This window comes from Ictalurus punctatus, chromosome 3 (genome assembly GCF_001660625.3).
Source record: "Ictalurus punctatus breed USDA103 chromosome 3, Coco_2.0, whole genome shotgun sequence".
NCBI classification, from domain to species: domain Eukaryota; kingdom Metazoa; phylum Chordata; class Actinopteri; order Siluriformes; family Ictaluridae; genus Ictalurus; species Ictalurus punctatus.
In genome coordinates, this window is record NC_030418.2 from 24,531,007 (window position 1) to 24,554,935 (window position 23,929).

A 23,929-nucleotide genomic window follows, 5' to 3' on the forward strand; every position below is an offset into this window, starting at 1 on the left:
CATGTGGGCATGTGGGCTGGGAATCGAACTGCCAACCCTACGATTAGTGGACAACCCGCTCTACCACCTGAACCACAGCTGCTCCTTCGTATATGTTCCTTCAGTGCTGTGAAAAAGTATTTTATCCTGATTTCTTCTGTTTTTGTGTATATCTCATTCTAATATTAGATCTTCAAACTAAAAATCCAACATAAAAGAAAGGCAACACACAATACAGTTTTTTTTTTTTTTTATTGAAGCAAAAAAAAGTTATCCAACACCTATCACCAATGTGAAAAACTTAATTGCCCCCTTAAACTTAAAATCTGTGCCACCTTTAGCAACAATAACTGCAACCAAATGATTCTGATCACTGGAGATCAGTCTTTCACAATGCTGTGGTGGAATTTTGGCCCACTCTTCTTTGCATAACTGCTTTAGTTCAGGCACATTAGCAGAATGGATGAATGCATTATTGCAAGTTGCCCAGGCCATGAAGCAGCAAAACACCCCAACACCATCACACTTACACCACCATGCATGACTGAAGGTATGATGTTCTGTTTGTGGAATTCCGTGTTTGGTTTACATCAGATATAACAGGACCCCTGTGTTCCAAACAGTTCCATTTTCGACTAATCAATCCAGAAAACATTCTCCAAAAAGCTTGAGGATCATCAAGGTGTGTTGCTTATTGATTGTTATTGATGCAAGAGAGGCCTGTTGTTCCTTTAATATTGTCCTTGGCTCTTTTTTGACTTCTTGGATGAGTAGTCGATGTGCTCTTGGAGGAATATTGGAAGGTCGGCCACTTCTGGGAAGGTTCACTACTGTGCCGAGTTTTTCTATTTGGAGATAATGCTCTCACTGTAGTTCTTTGGAGTCCCAGAGCCTTTGAAATTGCTTTGTAACCCTTCCCAGACTGATGTATTTCAATCACCTTCTTCCTCATCATTTCTGGAATTTCTTTCAATGTTGACAGTCTGTTACTGGGTAAGACCTTTTAACCAACTTCATGTTGTTGAAAAAGTTCTATGTAAGTGTTGATTTGATTGAACAGGGTTTGCAGTAATCAGGGCTGGTTGCGTCTAGTCCAGCTGAACCCTGTTATGAATGCAGTTTCATAGATTTGGGGAATTAGTAACTACGGGGGAAAATACATTTTCACATTGGATAACTTTTTTGCTTCAATAAATAACATTATCATTTAAAAACTGTATTTTGTTTACTCAGATTACTTTGGTTTTATCTTGTTTACTTTGTTTTAATTTCTGAAACAGTTTAGTATGCGATATACACAAAATCAGAATAAATCATGATGGGGCAAATAATTTTACAGCACTGTATTTAGATGAACATAGAGATGTATTTACATGTAGCTATATACATACATACATACATACATACATACAGTTGTGCTTGAAAGTTTGTGAACCCTTTAGAACTATATATGTGCATAAATGTGACCTGAAACATTAGATTTTACCACAAGTCCTAAAAGTAGACAAAGATAACCCAATTAAACAAATGAGACAAAAATATTATACTTGGTCATATACTTATTGTGGAATATGATCCAATATTACATATATTTGTTTAATTGGGTTCTCTTTATCTACTTTTAGGACATCATCAGAAAATATGATGATGTTTTAGGTCATATTTATATCAAGCACCACTGTACATACATACATACAATATAAAATTCTAAAACATTAGGTCTTTTTTCCAATTTAAATGAAAAAAGAGAAAGAAATTCCAGTTTTTCATTGTGGTTATAGACTTTTGAACCTCGCATAGATTTAACCATGGTGAAATGTTCTGCAATATTTTTTTTTAAATATATAAATAATGTTTCTTTTTAAACTGTATTCTGATCTAATTCAATCTCAGGTTTTGACAGATGCAGGCAGGAATGTAGCTACACAGCAGTAATTGCTAGGAAATGTCTTCATCACTGCCTGTTCAGCAGAAAAGCGTGCCTATTACAAGTTGTGGATTGCATTTGACTTTACGTAATATCATTGTTGACAAATTCAATTTCATAACTGTCATAGCTGACACCAGCCCTGCTCAATAAGCACATGCTCACTATATTTAGGTGATGTATTTATATTAACAAATTAGTTGTTTTTACCACCAGTTGTTTTCTAGACACATGAGGACCTGTATCTAAAAATGTATCTAAACTGTTTTTTAACCATGTAATAACTATGTTTATCCAATAACATTGTACAAATGAGAGCGATGCTGCGTATTATAATTTTAATTTGAAAAAATGTCTTCGTTTAGGTTTCTGGTAGTATGGATGTGATTTTATTTGGCTTAGGGGATGCTTGAATGATGTTCAGTACCTTAAATGAGTTTTATAAGAACATGAAATCTCTTTAAATCTCAAATGCTACACAAGGAGAGAAGATGAGAAAGAAAGCCATCCATCAATCATCATATTGCTCGTTTGCTTCATGTACAGCAACTACGCAGTGCTAAAGCACAGAGATACAGAGAGAGGAGCAGCAGAGGAGATAAGGACTTGATAAGGAAAGAAAGAAAGACACGAAGGAGAAGGAGGAGGAATACAAAAGGCAGGGAGCAGCTGGTGATGACATGCTCTGTGGCAGAAAAAGAGCCGGAAAGATTAGATGCATACTGGGTGTCATGGAGCACTTTTGTCAGGGTGTGGAGCAGACTGAAATTAAGAAGGCAATCTACTGTATTTGGAGAGAAGGTAGATACAGTATTCCCTGCCGGAGTGTTGGCCTCCGTTTGTATGGTACAACACAAATGTGTTTTGAGCACTCTGGTGCTTTCAAAAAAGACAGACAGATATAAATGAAAACAAGGATAATCCTATTTTTGTATTATACTTCCTTCTGTAATATGTTGATATTTTAGAAGCTCATTTTAATGTATTTATTATCAGAGACAACACAGTAAAGTGCTTTTACATTACATTGGTGTGCAAAATTTGTAGGCACATGTAAAGAAATTCTGTTTCTTTTTCCGGAAGGGGTATGGCCTTGATTAAGTCTGATTATCAAGCTTTTAAGCTGTTTGTTACACCTCACATTTTATATACTGTAGAAGTGGTATATCATGATGAATAGCCTACTTATTTTTTAAGGCTGTTGAATATATTGTTTGATAGCCAGACTTAAGTTACTAAACAGTTGTACTTAAAAATAAACCTGACAACTCAGTATATTTACGTTAAAGCCTATAAGCTAAAATTATATGCGCAAGGAAAGTTTTTTTTTTCTAACATAAGGATATTTTTTTCCCCCCAATGTGACAGTTCACTAAATCAGAAAAATTTGCATACACTCTGATGGACACTATATGGCCAAATGTATGTGGACACCTTACCAATCACACCCATATATGCCTTTTGAACATCCCATTCCAGATGATTCCAGATGTAGTCCCCCTTTTCTTTTATAATAACGTTTACTCTTTTGGGAAGGCTTTCCACTATATTTTGGAATGTGGCTGTGAAAATTTGTGCCCATTCGGCCACGAGAGCATTAGTGAGGTCAGGCACTGATATCAGGCGAGGGGGCCTGGGGGTAGTCAGTGTTCCAGTTCATCCCAAAGGTTTTCAGTGGGGTTGAGGTCAGGGTTCTGTACAGGCCACTCGAGTTTTTCCACTCCAAACTTGGCAAAACATGCCTTCATGGACCTTGCTTTCTTTTGACTTTTAGTTCCAGTGAAGGGAAATCTTAATGCTAAAGCATACAGAGGCATCCCATAGAATTCAACTTTGTGGCAACAGTTTGAGGAAGAACCCCAACATGGGTGTGATTTACAGGTGTCCACATACCTTGGGCCATATACTGCATAACTGGTGCTAGTATATCATAAACAGAGCTGATGAAAATAGATTTTTTTTGTTACAAATCAATTTAGAAATTTAATTTGACATGAAAATAGTCAATTCCCATTTGCATGAAAATGGTTATTTAAAAAAAATAAGTTATTTATACTGAAACACTGAATATGAATGTGTCCTTTGAGATTGATTTGGATACTTATTTGTCAGCAAAATTCATTACATTGCTAAAGATGAGTTTGGCATAAAGTAATTCCTGCATCTGGACACAAATGCTCTCAGTGCTCGCACTCCACTACAGAACCCAGTTTATTTTGATCATCATATTTTCTTTTCCACAGAAAGGATGCTTTAACACTTATGGCTGGTGAACAAATATTTGTTTATTTAACCTGGAATTGTTGATTATCTATGACAATGTTCCATCTTTTTGGTTTGGATAGAGTCATGTTGAGTTTTTTTCACCCTTAAGCTAAAGTTAGTGGAATCTTATGCTATCAGATCTGAGATATACTGGCACCATTACACGGCATGGTCACTAGGACTGGGTATTGTGGTTTTTATTTATTTGTTTATTTTACAATACTGGTGCCAAATTGATACTTTAAAACGTTACCAGTGCCTAAAAGGAGTCTTAAAAAATAGAGCCACAAAACAACGCTGGATAATGTTTCATTAGGTTTGGCATGTTTCCCCCTTTACACGCAATTGTAAAACATTTGTTGCACGTCACTGTGCCTGAATCCTTTTTATTCGGTACTGAAATACATGGCAATTTCTACACATGATTTAATAGTTTATTTTATTAAATATCAAAAATCTAAAAGGTGTGTTTTATAGCAGACACCTAGATGAACACTTTACAGTTGGTTTGTGACTGTAAGTCATTCCCTTCAAATGCTATTGAGGTTTAAATTATGGTATATTTTGTGTATGAGCTCATTTGGTAGTGAAATTCATGTCAAATTTACATATAATTTAATAGTTTATTAAAACTTAATAAACTATTAAGTAAATATATAAAATCTAAAAGGTATGCATCATAGCTGACTGTGTTTGGTTTATGCCAGATGTAACAGAACCCCTGTCTTCCAAACAGTTCCACTTTTAACTCATTAAGCCACAGAACATTCTCCCAAAAGGTTTGAGGATCATCAAAGTGTGTTTCGGCAGAATTCAGACAAGCATTAATGTTCTTCTGAGCACTCTTCCATGGATGCCATTTTTGCCCAGTGTCTTTCTGATAGTGGAATCATGAACAGTTTACTGATGCAAGAGAGGCCTGTAGGTCCTTTGATGTTGTTCTTGGCTCTTCTGTGACTTTCTGGATGAGTAGTTGCTAAAGTATGTTCTTGGAGGAATTTTGAAGGTCAGCCACTTCTGGGAAGGTTCACTACTGTGCTGAGTTTTTCCATTTGGAAATAATGTCACTCACTGTGGTCCTTTGGAGTCCCATAGCCTTTGATATAGCTTTGAAACCCTTCCTAGACTGATCTATTCAATCACCTTCTTCCTTATCATATCTGGAATTTCTTTCAACTTTGGCATAGTTGGTAAGACCTTTTAACCAACTTCATGCTGTTGAAAGTTCTATTTAAGTGTTGATTTGATTGAGCAGGGTTTGCAGTAATCAGGCCTGGTTGCATCTAGTCCAATTGAACCCCATTACGAATGCAGTTTCATAGATTTGGGGAATTAGTAACTACGGGGGCAAATAAATTTTTTCACAGGTTCAGTTGGTATTGGATAATGAGATATATTGAAGCAAAAAAGTTATCATTCAAAAACTGTATTTTGTGTTTAATCAGGTTGCCTTTTCTTTTAATTTCGGATTTCTGAAGATATGCTATTACACAGGATAAACCCTTTACCGATTTATCTGTAGGAACATGAGATAGTTTGTCATTATTGCATATTTCATCATGATCAAGAAGGCTGATAAGGCTGTGCAGATGCTGTCATTATGCCACTGTTGCTATTAGGATAGGTGTCATAAGATCGCTGGCTTTGCTTCAATCAAAGGGGAGTTGAGTGAGAGAGACAGGGAGCAGAAGAGAGTAGAAAACCAGCCTAAACATGAAAGTGAGGCTTATGCTTCTCACACTGCTGGTTGCAGATTAAATCCATTAAACCTTGTGAAAATCCTTAACGTTCTTCGAAAATGAGCTCCCTCAACAGCAATCAGCACCCACACTTCTGCCAGTTTGATTGTACTGGCTTACATTTTTGAGCTCTAGGATTTCCCATTGGTACATGATTTCAAACTGACCTCCATGTATCTCTGCCTGGGTTTCCTCTGTGAGCATCTCCAAGCCCAGAATGATGAAGGGCAGATGTGATGCTGCCAGCCAGAGTGTAATATATCTGTGGGGAAATGATCGCATCATTATTATTCCACGTCTTGTTTTCAGACGGACACATTTCTGTTTATGTGCGCACTGCACTCTCTCTCTCCTTCTGTCTTTTTTACCTGCTCTGCCTGTGTAAAATCAATTCAGACTGGAGCATCCGTCTTTTAATCTGTTGTATATGAGAGAAAGTGATGCAATGCTCCACACAGTTGCTCCACACGCCTGGGATATGAGTCAGAGGACACGTTTATTTTTATGCTGGACCGTTTTTAAATATTCAGTCAAGAGTCTGGTTATATTTTAATTTGCAATGGAAAATTAACTTTTCTATCCTAGTACTCTACAAACTAACTATTCTTTATGATTTATTATTTTATTTATGCCTTTTTTATTTTTATACTCCACTTTCAACATATTGAAAGGCTTTCCACACCTGTGCTTCCACAAATAAAATAATAATGACAATCCCAGGTTGCAAGGATTGTCAGTCTGGATGCTTTTAATGTCTAATGGGGTGTGTGTGTGTGTGTGTGTGTGTGTGTGTGTGTGTGTTATATTGGATAAGCCTTCCTGCAGCAATACACAGTCACAAACAGTCAGGAGATCTATTTGCCTTGTTACCCCATACAAAACCTCTGACATAAAACTACAGTGACATACAGTATATCAGAATGCGTGTGTGGCGAGAACAACTGTGTATGAGAGAGATAGAGATGAACGTAAAGTCAGGAAAAACTAGACCAAGACCTCAGCACCCTTTTTTCTCTCAGTGGGTCAAAGTATGATAACAGCTAATTCTTTAGCACTATCTCTACATGCTCCAGTGCTCAACTCTTAGAATGACAACGTCCCTTCAGCAGACTCCCTACACTGTGGAGAATGCAGAACCCTGAGTTTTCTTCAGTCCAAAACATTTGGGCAAGTGTAGGGGGTTATGATGTGGGGGCACATTATATTATTTGTTTAAATTATTTGAAATTGCCTCATACAGTCATTTTACAGAAAAAAAAGTTTATGTTGGAAAAATATGTATTAAGTTAAATGGCATACTTATATAGTGCTTTTATCCAAAGCGCTTTACACTGTGTCTCATTCACACACACACACCAATTGTAGCAGAGCTGTCATGCAAGGTGCTTACTTCCTATCAGGAGCAACTTGGGGTTCAGTGTCTTGCCCAGGGACACTTTGGTATATGGAGTCACGTGGGCCAGGAATCGAACCACAAACCCTACGATTAGTGTGCAACCTGCTCTACCACCTGAGCCACAGCCGCCCCGCCCTGATAAGTTAATAACATATCAAATTCATTAGAGAACCCAGAAGCCCTGGATTAAACCTAACACAAGACGGCCAGAGTTTTTTGCTCTGAAAGGTGTCAGTGTAGTATAATGTTTCATACAGTGCCCTTCACTAATATTGGCACCCTTGGTAAATATGAGCAAAGAAGGCTGGGAATAATTGTCTTTATTGTTTAACCTTTTGATCTTTTGTTTAAAAAAAATCACAAAAATACTCTGCTCTCATAGATATCACACAATTGCAAACAAAGCACAGGTTTATAAAAATATATTTGTTAAATATAGGTGTGCAACAATTATTGGCATGCCTTTAGTCAATACTTTGTGCTAACTCCCTTTGCCAAGATAACAGCTGTGAGTCTTCTCCTATAATGCCTGATGAGGTTGGAGAATACATGGCAAGGGATCTGAGACCATTCCTCCAGACAGAATTTCTCCAGATCCTTCAAATTTTCAAATTTCAAGGTCCATGCCGATGGGCTCTCTTCTTCAGTTCACCCCACAGGTTTTCTATGGGTTTCAAGTCAGGGGGCTGGAATGGCCACGGCAGGACCTTGAGTTTGTGTTCAGTAAACCATTTTTGTGTTGATTGTGATGTATATTTTGGATCATTGTCCTGCTGGAATCCAACCACAGCCCATTTTTAAGCTTTCTTTCAGAGGCAGTCAGATTTTCATTTAATATCTGTTGATATTTGACATTTGAGTCCATGATGCCATGTATCCTAACAAAATGTCCAGGTCCTCTGGCAGAAAAACAGCCCCAAAACATTAAAACACCACCACCATATTTAACCGTGGACATGAGGTACTTTTCCATATGGCTACCTCTCTGTGTGTGCCAAAACCACCTCTGGTGTTTATTGCCAAAAAGCTCTATTTTGGTTTCATCTGACCAGAGAACCCAATCCCATCTGAAGTTCCAGTAGTGTCTGGCAAACTGAAGACCCTTGAGTTTGTTTTTGGAAGAGAGTAGAGGTTTTTTTTCTTGAAACCCTTCCAAACAACTTGTGGTGATGTAGGTGACTTCAGATTGTAGTTTTGGAGACTTTCTGACCCCAAGATACAACTAACTTCTGCAATTCTTCAGCTGTGATCCTTGGAGATTTTTGGCTACTCGAACCATCCTCTTCACAGTGCGTTGAGACAACATAGACACACGTCCAATTGCAGGTTGATTCATAACATTTCCAGTTGACCGGAACTTCTTAATTATTGCCCTGATGGTGGGAATGGGCATTTCCTAGTCACACAGGTGTACTAAAAATGTAAAATATCAATGGGAATATACTTCAAATATATCTCATATGAATTCATAAGGGTACCAATAATTGTTGCACACCTATATTTAACAAATATATTTTTTTGAGTATTTTTGTGAATTCTTTGAACAAAGATAAAAAGTTTAAACAATAAAGATAAATTTTTCACAGCCTCCTTTGCTCATATTTACCAAGGGTGCCAATATTAGTGGAGGGCAGGGTACTGTTTCATGCGTATATAGGTTAATGTTTGTTAGTTTGATGAATACTTACAAACATCTATTTAACAATGAATATGTACAGTAGTCGATAGCAGGGGTTCCCAAACCAGGGGACTGTAATGGAAATGTCAGATTAAGATTTTAATTATATAATACTATTATATAATTCTAATTAATGCCTTAAAATTTATAAAAATGACCAGATAAGTTGTCATTAAAAGCAAATCACAAGAAGAGGAAGATTCAAGCAGAAATCAGACAACAAAAGTTCCAGCATGGGAAACATTCTGAAAGTACAGCAAGGAGTATTTAAAAACATATAAAAATGGGTGGAAAGCATGAAGCCAGCTTTCTTAAAAAGACACTTGAAAAACAAAACATCAAAACCTGGACAGAAAACTAGTTGAATGTTTCAAGGAAGGTTGCTTAGCTTAAAATAGCATTAAAATCAGATGGGTTAAAAAAACAAAACTTTTGAGCCAGTAAATGTTTCACTCAACATTTGCCTTCCTGGGGTCTCAGGTGGTACTTAAGGCAAATAATTTAGGTTGAAGGGGTTCAGCATACAGAGGGCACAATGGCTTAGAGGTTAGCACGTGCCTTGCACCTCTGGAGTTGGGGGGTTCAATTCCTGTCTCCGCCCTGTGTGTGTGGAGATTACATGTTCTCCCTATGCTTCAGGTTTTTTTCTGGGTACTCCGGTTTTCTCCTCCAGTCCAAAGACATGTGTCATAGGCTGATTAGCATTTCCAAATTGTCCATAGTGTATGAATATGTGTGTGATTGTCCAGTGCGATGGCTTGGCACCCCGTCTAGGGTGTTCGCTGCCTTGTGGCTGAGTCCCCTGAAGACAGATGGAAGGGTTCAGCTGACAAAAAAAGTTGGGAAGCCCTGGTCTAGAAGATAATGATTATGCCGAAGAATTAAAAAAAAAAAAATTCAACTATGAACTTTATTGTTGCTTATCAGAGGCATACTGCAGTCGATGGCTTAAACGGGTGTATATTAAATCATTGTATTCACTATAATTGGTTAAACAACCTTCTCAGCCATTGTATTTTATAATATAGCCTTGCACTTGGAGATTTCTCATGCAGTAAATATCAATCAGTGCCAAGCACCATATTCTATAAATACCCTATCCTGCTGTGGATGCACATTATTCTGTGCTTTGCAAAATCCTCATTACCAAACTTGGGAAATAATAATCCTTCATCATTCTGAAGTACAGCTGGAACTCTGTTAGTGAATCAAAAATGGGGTAGGTCAACACACCGATGGGAATATCCCAGTCCTGTGTAATACCTGTCCAATTATGATTCTCTTTCCCTTATACAAGCACATTGCTACTCACACACACACACTTCTAATTTAAAGTTGTGTTGGAAGATTTAATCTCCTGTTCTCTGTTAGTATGCAATTTAAGCTGTAACACTGCACTCATCATCACTCCACTGCTCCACTAATGTGGCGTAGTACAGCAGGAGCTGGAGCCCCCAGCTATCACATCAGATAAAAAGAGACCGAAAGATTTGGTTTCCTTCTCACTTTGACTTTATGTTGTCTCCCAATGTGCCGGCAGCATCCTGGAGGAGCCACTGCTGAGTGCTGAGGTGAAGGAGGGAGAAATTCTGCCTCCCACCATTCAGAAGCTGATGAAAGGATACAACAAGTACCTAAGGCCTTTCTTTGATGGTAAGCAAAGGCTGTGTTCATACACACACACACACACACACACACACACACACACACACTCACACACGCGCACACACACTAATTAAATCAACAAAAACATTTACTAAATATTTTAATTTCAACTGAGACATGAGAAATGCCGCATTTATGTCACACACGAAGCTCAGTGAAGTTGGTACAGTAAAGACCATACTGTAAACTTTGTCTGTAAACCTTTACCATTTACCAACCTTTACCAACCTTTACCAAGCTTGGTAAAGCTTGGTAAAAAGCTTTACCAAGCTTTACCATACTGTAAAGCTGTCTTTTTGTGCCTCTCTTCAAAAAGAATCTTTCATTATTATCTCTTCACCAAGGCACCACCCTGTGCCTGCTCTTCCAGCTAGTCTTCTCCTAACCACCAAAATAACATCCAACTATAATACTTTCTATCCTGATGAATTCTGCAGCTGCCTCATGAGATGCACTTTAACAGAGAAGATAGCGCGAGATTAGATGGTGTATCTTTATTTAATGTGAGAAACTGAAACACACAACTAGTATTATGTGAAAAGTAATTTTGTTTAATCTGAACTATTAGCACTGCATTACTATGTATATTTATTTATTTATTTTTGGCTTTATGTACTTCTAACTTTATGTGAAAGTTTCACAGTGAGTGGTTATATTGTTTATTCTGCCAGGAATAGTTATGAATGCTCATTCATCATCAAAATTATATTTGTTGGGAGCCATAAAAATGCAGCATATTACTTTGTTTCTCCTTTTTATTTCACATTTTTCCATAGATGGCCCTGTCACTGTGGGGATGAGTTTGGACATTGCTAGCATTGACAAGATATCAGAGATCAACATGGTAAGAGAATAATAATAATAATAATAATAATAATAATAAAAAAGAACACCCTCAATATTAAAACTGGTTGTTTTTATTATTTGATAATGTTTTGAACAAGGGAACCATATGAACATTTTGCTCCTGAGATTTTTATCCTGATATTTTTATGCTGAATGGATAAAAATGGTAGTGGCAACAGAAGGGCTTAAATGTAGATTAGAAACATTATATTTAGTAATATTAAATTGTAACAAAAATGAATAAAACAACTGACAGTATTGCAGCAGTGTTTGATGTACATAGGTTTCATGTTTTTATCACTACCTCAGGTAAAAGCCAGTAGCTTTTGGCATTTGTATTTGTTTTCCCTTTACATTTAGAAAATCTTACTAATTGAATGGCAGCCTCAAAATTAAACAGTGTCAGTGAGTGGATGTGCCTTCATCTATTTATTCATTATTAAACTGAGAAACCTGTTCACGCTTGCATACGTTTTTGTGATAGTGAGACAAAAATCCCACCAGTTTCAGCATTATAAAATGACAATCAAGTGTGTTCAAAATGGCTATTAATTTCAACCCCTACTGAGTAGGGCACAGTCATGATGACTTAATCACTTCAGATTTAAAACTTCCACATATTTACAACTATGTACATCATTTGGCAGGCACTCTTATCCAGAGAACTTACAGAGGTGCTTTGTAGTCTCCATCAAAAACATCCCGATACTAGGAATAGGCAAAGATCTATAAATATTATCAAGCTAAAACTCTGTTAAAGAACAGACAGTACAACAAACCAGCACAGCAACAAAAACAGTACAACTTGAGGTTTCCTTGATTAGTGTTGAAGTGCTTGATGAGAAAGGTCTTTAGGCATTTTGTTTGGTGAAGAGGTAGATCTTCAGTCTTTGTGCTTGGTGAAAAGGAGTAGAATTCAGAATTTTTGCTTGGTGAAAAGGAAGAGACTTTAGTGTTTGTGATTGGTGAACAGGTAGGTCTTCAGTCTGTGCACTAGGTGAAGAGGCAGGTCTTCAAACTTTTTGCTTGGTGAAGAGGTAGGTCTTCAGTCTGTGTGCTTGGTGAAGAGGTAGGTCTTCAGTCTGTCTGCTTGCTGAAGAGGTAGATCTTCAGTCTGTGTGCTTGGTGAAGAGGTAGGTCTTTCCATTGTCAAATTCACTGAAATACCAGTAATTTTAGTCTGTTATGCAGTTAATCACAGTAAAGTTGAGTCACTGATTCTCCTGTGTAGGACTACACTGCCACCATCTTCCTGCGGCAGCGCTGGACAGATGAGAGGCTGGTGTTTGAAGGTAATAAGAGCTTGAGTCTGGATGGGCGTCTGGTAGAGCTACTCTGGGTTCCTGATACCTTCATTGTGGATTCCAAGAAGTCCTTCCTGCATGATATCACAGTGGAGAACCGTCTGATCCGAATCTTTCCCAATGGAACGGTGCTTTACGCTCTCCGGTGAGGCAAAATATTTCCACTCAGCACTAAAGGATGACAATAAACCAAATCTTCCACAGAGTATCTAAATGTCAAATATTATTTATGTAAATGCATGGGCTTTCTCAATGATCAGTTATAGTCTATATGCAGAAACAGTTAACAGTCAGGTCTATACTCAAAGCCTAAAACACAGGCAAACAGGGCTAAAGTAATTAGTGTCATAATTGCAGGTTTTTCAAATACAAGAATTTGGCATAGAAAACCACAAACAAATGTATAAATATACTGCCAAGAGACAATGAACATGTTTATTGGTTTGAGAGAAATTTTGTGTACTATATCTTCATCAGGATGCCAGTGCATATACTCAGAGCTTGAACTGGTACTGAAAAGAGGAAGCACATTTCTATCGGCATTCAGTTTTACCAACTCAGTCCAAAGTTTAACCTGAAGGCAGATGGACTACAGAATAGTAGATGGACAACAGCAGAAGATCACACTGAGTTTCACTCCTATCAGTCAAGAATAGAAATTTCAGACTACAGTGGGCACAAGCTCACTGACACAGGACAATTGAAGACTTGCAAAACATTGCCTGGTCTTTTCCTAATCTTCAGCTGCCCAGTTTCAATGAGTCAATGCCCATTATGGCCCCAGATTCCTGTTTTTGGCTGACAGGAGAAAAAAACGATGTGCTGTCTTGCTATGTAGCCTATCTGCAAGGTTCGGCATGTTGTGCATTCTGAGATACTTTTCTGCTCCCCATGGTTGTAAAGAGTGGTTATTAGAATTGGCCTAGCCTACCTGTCAGCGAACCACTCTGGCCATTCCCCTCTGATCTCGCTCATCAAAATGGTGTTTCCACCTGCAGAACTTCCACTCACTGAATGGTTTATTTTCACTATTCTGTGTAAATTTTAGAGACTGCTGTAATGTGAACCTTAACTGACGCTCATGACCTGCATCTGTATTTATGCACTGAATACAGATGCACTGTTTTATGCATTGTGCTACTGCCACATGATTGGCTGATTTTGAATTGAATGAATGGGCAGGTGTATAGACATTCCTAGCGAAGTGGTCAGTGAGTATATATCCATCAGTGTTACATTCTCTGTGTGTGTGTGTGTGTGTGTGTGTGTGTGTGTGTGTGTGTGTGTGTGTGTGTGTGTGAGCTGTTTAGTATGGTAGGTTTGCTGATTTTTGCTTAGTCAGCAACAACAACAAAAAAAGTAGTATTCATATTTCCACGTAATTACATTTTGGAGCTAAGACTGCATCTACAGGAGGTAAAGTAGTATCAATTCATCCATCTGAAATCAATGTGATTTTAATTGAGAGCTAGGGTATACATGTATGTTTAGAAAAAAAAAGGATCAATGAGATTCTCCCTCCAAATAATGTGGTACTGGTATTAGACATTGATTTTAACTTATTGCACTACAACCTTTTTCATATTATTTAACTTACAGTATTTGCTATTTGCAGTACTAGTTAGATTCTACAGTAACTGCATTTCATTGCCTCTGTACTTGTACTCTGACAGTGCCAGTAAAGTTGAACCTAACTTAACCTAACATAATTTTATATATTGAAAAAACACAAGCTAAGATGTCTTACTCAGGCAAGCTGCTAATGAGGCATTAATATTTCATGTGTGTTTGTGCATTTCTCCAGGATCACCACCACTGTGGCCTGCAACATGGACCTGACTAAATACCCCATGGATAAACAGACATGCACCCTACAACTGGAAAGCTGTAAGATCAATACCCCCCTCCTCTCTCACTCACTTACCCACTCACTCTTTTCCAAGGCATTAATGAGAGCGTTGCTGTGGCAACAAGATATAGGCTCTTATTTTATTCCTCAGCTCTTGCTTGTTGCATCAGCAACATACGTCTATATAATCTATTTCATATTTCATAATGCTTGGTGTGGTTATACATCAAAAGAGAGTGACCTTGGCTGCTAAATATAGCTCTGCATATTTTTACTTAAAACATCTCCATGACCAAACATTTATGAACTCCAACTCAACCCACACCTAACCAGAAATTAGGCAACTATAATAGTAACTATAATATTTGTGTGTGTGGATTAGTATGAAGCTATCTCCGATTTACCGATCTGTAAGAGAGATACAGAGTGCAATGACAGCAGCTGAAGTAGTTGTAGGAGTCAATATGGTTACTCCTGAAACCAGTTTGCAAATTAAATATATATACAGGCATATGTGCCTGTATGTTTGTGATTGGACTTCTGTCATGGTTTCTGTTAATTGTTATATAAGCTGCAATGAGAGTGGAAGAACCAGAGAGCAGGAGAGAAAGAGGCAGAATAAAGTCCTCCCACATAATCAGTAATTCCAATGTACTGTGTCTCCCACCCACAACAACCCATCCCTTCCCCACCCCCCAAACACACACACACACTCACACAAATGAGTGCAAATTACTCTGAATACATTATTAAGGTTGCAAAACATATTTTTTATACTTTATAGTGATACCTAATAATAACAGTACCGTGTTCAGTACTTTATGCCACATATAGTGGCATAAAGTCTGAAAGACACAGACTATTAGATGTGCACAAATCACCTTTTAAAGACAACCATATTTCCAAAACATATTTCTTATCATGCTAATTTGTATCACTGGTTGTATTTTTCACACCACATCAGTCACTTTATATATGTAAATCTTGTCTGTCCATACTCTTGCATCAGAATGCACTGACCGTTGCCAAACCTTCACCATGACAAAGGGAACAATGCATGATTTTCATTTAATCTTGCCTTTAAAGAGTAGTTAAAGTTTAACCACAGTGATACAGTGGGTTGCTTATTAAGGTATGCATCCTTGCATGACATGATTAATTATCGTCCCCCTTTCAAAAGCTCTTTCACTCAAAAGTTGATATTATCTAATGTCAAGGACTTTTTTTTTCTAGGAGTGTGTAAGTAAGGAATAAAACATTACAGTGTGTGTGCTGTTATTGGAAAATAACAGAGATGGGGTGGTGGGATGCAATACCACACTTTCTACCACACCAAAGTTCATTATTTACCTATAACAGCATGTGCAGACATGTTACATTCCTCTTATATCATACAAATTTGCCAATGATTAAATTTTTTTATTAAAGAACAACACATCATACTTTTATCAGTGTAAAGGTACACATAATGCTCTGGAACTTACCCAAAACAAGTTCACTCACATTATAATATCTATATCAATTGTTTCCTTACAAGTCTCTCTTCTCTCTTCTCTGTCTCTCTCGGTTAATAATAAGACAACCTAAGATCTTCCATACTAAAGAATTCTGATGATTACAAAGTGCTGACACTAGAGACTCCTTCCACAAATGCTAAATAAACATCTTGTCACAGAAAACTTCACTAGATAAGAAACAAAAATGTATTAGAACTCATATTTTAGTATAAACCTGTCTTGGAGCGGGAACTACTGTCAGAACGGCTGTTATAGATAATTTACCAACAGCTAACATCTAAAATGCCTGCTGCTATCAGCCTATTTTGTATCAGCGAATCCATGTCAGTACAGAAAATGCTACTAAAAAAAGAAGAGTGATTTGTAAATGTACTTTGACTTGTATAAAATGTATAAAGTCAAGGTATTTGATGTTTCACCTAATCAGCTGCATAGTTTTTGAAGGTAAACATTTATTTTGAAATTGATGCATGCAACACGTTCCAAAAAAGTTGGGACAGGGGCAATTTAGGACTAATAGTGATGTGACAAGTTGAAATAAGAAGGTGATGTGAAAGAGGTGATGCAGTTGTTTAATCATAGTATATATGGAGCCTCAAAAAAGGCCTACTCCTTCAAGAGCAAGGATGGGTCGAGGCTTGCCAATCTGCCAACAGATGTGTCACTGAATAATCCAGCACTTTGAGAACAACATTCCCCAATGACAAATTGGTAGGATTTTGGGCATTTCAGCTTCTACAGTGCACAATATAATTAAAAGATTCAAGGAATCCGGTTAAATCTCAGTGCTTAAAGGGAAAGGCCGAAAACCACTTCTGAATGCACGTGATCTCCGATCCCTCAGACGTCACTGTCTTAAAAACCATCATGAGTCTGTAATGGATATCCTGACATGGGCTCGGGAATACTTTGGTAAACTTTTGTCAGACAACACCATTCGCCGCTGCATCCACAGATGCAAGTTAAGGTTTTACTGTGCAAAGTAGAAGCCATACATCAACACTGTCCAGAAGCGCCGCCGACTTCTCTGGGCTCGGTCTCATCTGAGATGGACAGTAGCACAGTGGAATCATGTTTTGTGGTCTGACGAGTTGACATTTCAAATAGTTTTTGGAAAAAAACAGTCGTCGTGTTCTCCGGGCCAAAGAGGAAAAAGGACCATCCAAGCTGTTATCAGTGTCAGATCCAAAAGCCAGTGTCTGTTATGGTATGGAGCTGTGTCAGTGCCCATGGCATGGATAACTTGCACATCTGTGAGAGTACCATTAATGTAGATATGTAGATATGTACACATTTTGGAGCAACATATACTGCCATCCAGAGCAGGACAACGCCAAACCACATTCTGCCCAGATTACAAGCGCATGGTTGCGTAAGCAAAGAGTACGGGTGCTAGCATGACCTGCCTGCAGTCCTGATCTGTCTCTGATTGAGAATGTGTGGCACATTATGAAGCACAAAATAAGGCAATTAAGGTCCCGTACAGTTGCGCAGTTGAAGAAGTGCATAATGAATGAATGGGGGGAAATTACACTTGCTAAACTTAACCAACTGGTGTCCTCAGTGCCCAAACGCTTAATAAGAGAAATTGGTGATGTTACACAGTGGTCAACAGTCGACTGTCCCAACTTTTTTGGAGTGTGTTGCAGTCATCAGATTTGAAATGTGTGTATATTTTCAAAACTAAAAAAAATTCACAAAGTAAAACATCAAATAATATGTTAATGTGTTTTCAATATAGTACAGGGGGAATTGAATTACTTCATTATGCAGAACATACTGCATTTTTCATTTTTCATTTCATTTCACTGTCTAGTTACTTCACTGCACTGAGCTACTGATAGCTAGTTCACTTCCTTTCACAAGCTAACATTGACTCTTATTCAGTACAGATTGCCTTGTTGTTGTGTGAGATTTTTCATATCAGAGGGTCTGGAGAAAGAGTGCAGAACTGATATAGACATATCACAGGCCCATAAAGAGAGAAAGTCTGAGCTGTAGTGAGATGTCATAGTACAGTGTTTGATCACTTTTTATCATAGAGCTCCCTCTTAAGGAAATACATTGATACTGCTTTCAGTGGTGCGCTACAACTCAATATAGCACAAGAATTTAATGTATCATCCTGAAATCTTCAATTATGAATACTATAACAGTTTACAGCAAGATGTATATGGTATCAATCTAATACATATGAATTTATTATAATTCTGCACCAATGTAGCTTCAATGTTTGCAGATATTTCTGTGTGGGCGCTACATTTGTACACAAATCCCATTCTTTTCAGTCTTCCTGTGTAACCTTGCTTTCTATTTCAATCAGGGGGTTATAATGTCAACGATGTGATGTTTTACTGGGTGAGAGGCAACGACTCAGTCAGTGGGTTGGATACTCTGCGTCTGGCACAGTACACAGTAGAGGATCATTACACTTCTGCCTCTGAGGCTGTGTATGAGACAGGTACACACAAACACAACACATTTGCAGTAATATAAATAAGGTTTCCTCAAATGTTCTTTTGGATGCAGTCAATAAAGTTGAAGGGGAAATTTTCTTGGTAGGTTTGATACAAAATAATACAATTTAACATTATAGTCCATGTGTCATCTTCTCTTTAGATTCACATTAGAATGGGCAGGGAATGTGAATTCTCTATATTTATTCATATTGCACATCTTAGTTTGTGGTTAGTGACCCAAACATTGCCTGAGTTTCAGAAAGAAATACTCTGTCACTAGAGAGAAAGTTCTTTTATGCCACTATTCTTAAGAAATAATCCCAAGAAAGGCCCAAGACGGAACAGCGTGGTAAGAACTGAACGGTTAAATAAGTGGAGTTGAATCAGATTTGAATGTTTTTTTTTTACTCCTTAAGCCTGCCCCCATTCCCATATAACTCCACCCCAGAACCTATAACCTACAGTGGTTCAACTAAAGTTAGCATGCTAGAGTTAGTGTCATCCATCCATCCATTTTTCTATACCACTTATCCTACAGGGTCATGGGGAACCTGGAGCCTATCCCAGGGATCATCTGGCACAAGGCGGGGTATATCCCTTCAGGGAACAATCACATGCACATTCACACACCCATTCATACACTACGGACACTTCGGACATGCATGTCTTTGGACTGGGGGAGGAAACCAGAGTACCCAGAGGAAACCCCCGCAGCATGGGGAGAACATCGCAAACTCTGCACACACAGGGCCGCGGCAGAAATCAAACTCCCAACCCTGGAGGTGTAAGGCGAACGTGCTAACCACTAACCACACTAGTTGACTTGGCTTAACTTCTATAACTTTGACTTTCAAGCATCTGAATGTTTGAGTGCATGTTAGCATTAGCAATCAACTCTAATTAGCACTGAAACTTTCAGCTGCTTGAAACCCAAGTTATAACATTATAAAGACATAAGGTTCCTACTGATTCATGATGTTCACAAGTGCCATTACTGTACACACAGCTACGCTGTGGTACTAGCATGCTAGCATGGTTAGCTAAAAGATATTACAGAAATCTAAAAGAACTAAAAGACCGTTAAGTTGCTTGAAAGTGCTGGGCACTTGTCAATTTCAGACTGAGATGGGGTGAAGTGAAGGGGCATTGGGGAGTGTCTATAAAATGACTGACAAGAGGACCATGTAAATATAAACAGGCATTCTGGACTGGAAGGCAGTTTTCCAAACGGGTTTCCTCAGCCATGTAATAGCCTGGTGCTGACGCCATGGCCTAAACCTTTTGTTCATCATGTCCTACATATTTTTTAATTTTATTTCTATTAGTACGTTTTTTTGATTAACTTTTGCACGTTTAACATCAATTTGGAAACAGTTTACTTTCAAGCTAAATGTCAAAGTGCAGTGAATGTCAATGTATATACACTCAAACATACAAGAGTTTGATGCTTATTTTATACTTTTGTTCTTTGACAGGCCTGTGATTGCTTGTGGTTATGAACTTTAAATATGTATATGAATAAATATGTCAGTATTAATATAAGAATTTCTATGTTGGCATAATTCAAGGTTTTTCCATATTTTCCATATTTCAGACAAATAAGACAAATCACTGAGAGTTATTTTAAATCAACAAGACAATATCTTTCTTCTCAGGTAATTATCCTAAACTCATATTCCATTTTGAGCTGAAGCGAAGCATTCTGTACTTCATCCTGGAAACCTACGTGCCCTCCAGTCTGCTAGTCGTGCTCTCCTGGGTGTCCTTCTGGATCAGCCAGTCATCCGTGCCTGCTCGCATATGTATAGGTACATTATCTCCATCAATTACATGCTTTACCAAATGTGTCTATGCAGTCAAACTGAAGAATGGTGATGTGAAAAAATGAAAAGAACACATAAGTTACATGCATTTGTATGAGGCAGGACATGCGTAAAAGCATGACATTTATTAAAGCCTAACCAGGAATCACTTGCATTGTCACGTTCCAGGGTTCATACCATAATCCGTAATGCAAAAACCTAAGCAGTGTCAAAATCAGGACATAATACGTGAAACAAAGGTCAGGGAACACAAGAAACTAATACTTGGACTTAACAAAGAAGACACACAAACGAGATCAGACGTAACACAGGACACATGGGCACAATCAGGAAACACAGCAATGAAAGGACATAGGCGGAGACTGAAGAGAGATAAAATCGCATTAATATAATGAAATGCACATGACCTGAATGATGCATTTTAATAGTTGAAGTTAATAATGTATTATTATGTTGATCTGAGATGTAAATTTCCTAAGAGTGTCCTGTGCTAGGCATGAATTAGGAAGAGAAAAAGGAAAAAAAGAAGGATGTCTTCGCTATTGCACCTGACCTCCCAGTCCCTGAATTAGGCTTTGAGACAACACATTTCTGAATCTGAACCACCACAAACGTCAACATAGAATTTATACTAAATGTGGTTATTAATAAAAGAATGATGTTAACCTAGCTACATGATTGCATGATAGTATTAGCCATCCAAGTGCCCTCATTGTCTTTTTCTTGTTGCTATTTATACAGTTACAACCAGTATATATTAGGTGAAATAGTGTTCTATTGCATTCAGATGACTAACATAGTTGCAAACAATACTAGATTTATAACAAAATGATGCTAAAGGATGAAATATTGAAGTATTCTCCTATTTAAACAGCTACAACCTTTCCTTTTGAAAACAAAGCATGCACAGATACGTATAATCAGACCTCTGAATCAGGTCACTGAGATTACAGCTACAAATCATAAACCCATGTGAAAAGCAGGATTAAAAGTGATCATAAAACAAATCTTCAGGTGGGTATTGATGATAACAGTCCATGAATTGAAATTCAGTAAAGACCTCTTATAAATTAGTAACAAAACTCCACTACCATTTTGCCAGTTTGTAATTCCTTGTAGAAGGTTTTGTTTCAGATTGTATTCTAATTAACTTTCATATTTTTTTTAAATGAAGCTATCTAGGGATTTGAGAAAAACTGCTCCACCTGAAACTTTAGTTTAGGAGCTCTGATCCCTTAGTTATTTTGGTAAACCACTTTCTTATCAAACAGTCATAGTCACAGCTGTTTTGTCACCTCCATGCCAGCCATGTTGTTCGTGTTTATTTTTCACCGTTAAAGGAGTAACGACAGTGTTAACGATGACCACTCTGATGATGGGTGCGAGGACATCTCTACCCAACGCTAACTGCTTCATCAAGGCAATAGACGTGTATTTGGGAATTTGTTTCAGTTTCATCTTTGGAGCACTGATAGAGTATGCTGTTGCTCACTTCTGCACACTCCAGCACCCAGAGTACAACAGTGCGTTTACGGTGAGACCACAGAATTTATTTATTTATTTATTTTTACGTTGCCTGTTATTACTACATTTTTTTAGCATCATTATTTTTTGAAATCTTTTTTTTTTTTTATCATTAAAACCCTTTTCTATGGGTATTAATCTGAGTGTTAAAATTGCCATGGCAGCAGTTTTGAGGCCAGTGTTCTCAAACTTTTTGCATTCAGGGATATCTTCCAGAGTAGTTTAATTTTAAGAACAGGGCAAATATGTACCATCATATAGAGTTGTTTTAGCCATTAAAGCTTTTGTATACCTGAATTTTCCACTCAACCAGATGCAGAGCCAAAATACTGTACTGTATATCCAGGCTTGTGGAGTAATGGAATACATGTAACGGCAGTACGTAATCAGGATACAAAAAACCCTGGTAACTGTAATCTGTTACAGTTTGTCACATAATGGAGGCTGAGACGGAAGCAAGTGCAGGTAAGGCAGTTTAATGAGAAGACAAATCCACAGGATTAGGTAGAAATCAGTAACCATAGACAGGCAAGGGTCAAATGATCATGCAAACAATCCAAACTAGGCAAGGCAGAGAATCAAAGTCAAGGGAAGAACAAAATACCAAAAAAAACAGAGCAACAACGCAAGGTAAAGGCAAGGTAAAGGCAAAGTAAAGGCAAGGTAAAGGCAAGCGACAAATCAACTGAGCATATTACTGTGCCATGGCTGTGTGTGAGACTCTCTTAAGTAGTGTAGTGGGATAGCGAACAGGTGTGTGTGTGTGTGATTAGCCCTCAGGAGAAGGTGTCTGTGTGTTCCATTGGGAGTTGTAGTTGTCATCCATGTTTGTAGTTCATAGTGCATTCTGGTAAATGGAGTTGTTGGTTTGCTGTGACGTGACACAGTTATGTCAAAAAGACAAAGTAATCACAGTACAGGTACATTTTGTAAAAAATGGTAATACTATCAGGATTACATTTTTTAAAAAATTTAAAACCAAACAAATTAATCTTTTGACAGAACACAATATAGACAGCTGCTTGATTATAGTTCTGTTTTTTTCTTGAGCAACCTCCTGGTGCATGCGCAAAAAAATTTTGTGCAACATTTATTTGGTAGAAATTAACACAAATTGTTCTCTGAAATGCTTTTGTTAGGGTGACCATACGTCCTCTTTTTCCCGGACATGTCCTCTTTTTCAGACCTTAAAAACAGCGTTTAAATTTGAGAAAATGTCTGGGATTCAGTTTTAGTTTCTTTGTGATGTGCTTATGGTCTAATACTGCAACATGTGTGCGCATATTTGCATTGCTTTATCCCCTCTCTGTAATTCCCACCTTCTCAAACACCAATTCTACTCTCAGTGAACGTGTGAAGGTGAAGTGCTGTTCGTAGAAGGTACAGTCGTAGCATCAAATATTTTATTTTATTGCATGGACATTCAAAAGAATGTAGGTATTTATATATATTTATGTGCTGCTAATAGTGCTAATACTGTGTCTTTTTCAGTGTATTAAAATCTGCATATATAGTAACACTGTTTTGAACACAATTAAGACACGAAAAAAAAATGTCCTCTTTTTGGAAAAGCAGAATATGGTCACCCTAACTTTTGTGATGTAATGTTACCCGAATCAGGAACAGTGATCTTTTATTTATTTGATTATTTATTTATTTTATTAAAACAAATCCAAACATTGAACATGTTTTTAAGATCCAAATGAAAGTATTTTAGATCATATTGCTTTACTCTTGACTTTATTTACATATGTGGCCTTGGAAGTAATCCAAAAATAATCAGATAACATTACTTTCATATTGCGATACTTGGTTTACGTTACTGATTACATTTTTTATGAAGTAATTTGTAACTGTAACAGAATACATTTTTAAAGTAACCCTCCCAACCTTATATTAGCAGCACAGTTAGATTACATGTAGTTATTTATACATGTGAAGTTATTGAGTGAATGAGT

General features: G+C 37.5%; 1 protein-coding gene across 2 annotated transcripts in view; it reads left to right on the forward strand.

Annotated features, from left to right (window-relative positions):
- LOC108262825 (gamma-aminobutyric acid receptor subunit pi) overlaps nucleotides 1-23,929 on the forward strand; it is a 61,000-nt gene that overhangs the window by 32,084 nt on the left and 4,987 nt on the right. The window contains exons 3-9 of one of the 2 annotated variants that reach the window (XR_001812018.3): nucleotides 10,525-10,637; nucleotides 11,426-11,493; nucleotides 12,727-12,944; nucleotides 14,604-14,686; nucleotides 18,489-18,626; nucleotides 20,280-20,432; nucleotides 21,900-21,981. Coding sequence is in view for 1 of the 2 variants with exons in the window: in XM_017463173.3 (XP_017318662.1) it covers nucleotides 10,525-10,637; nucleotides 11,426-11,493; nucleotides 12,727-12,944; nucleotides 14,604-14,686; nucleotides 18,489-18,626; nucleotides 20,280-20,432; nucleotides 21,788-21,981 (967 nt within the window). In the remaining variant the exon portion in view is untranslated. Of the gene's footprint in view, nucleotides 1-10,524; nucleotides 10,638-11,425; nucleotides 11,494-12,726; nucleotides 12,945-14,603; nucleotides 14,687-18,488; nucleotides 18,627-20,279; nucleotides 20,433-21,787; nucleotides 21,982-23,929 lie in introns of both variants that reach the window. The other variant, XM_017463173.3, reaches the window with a different exon arrangement.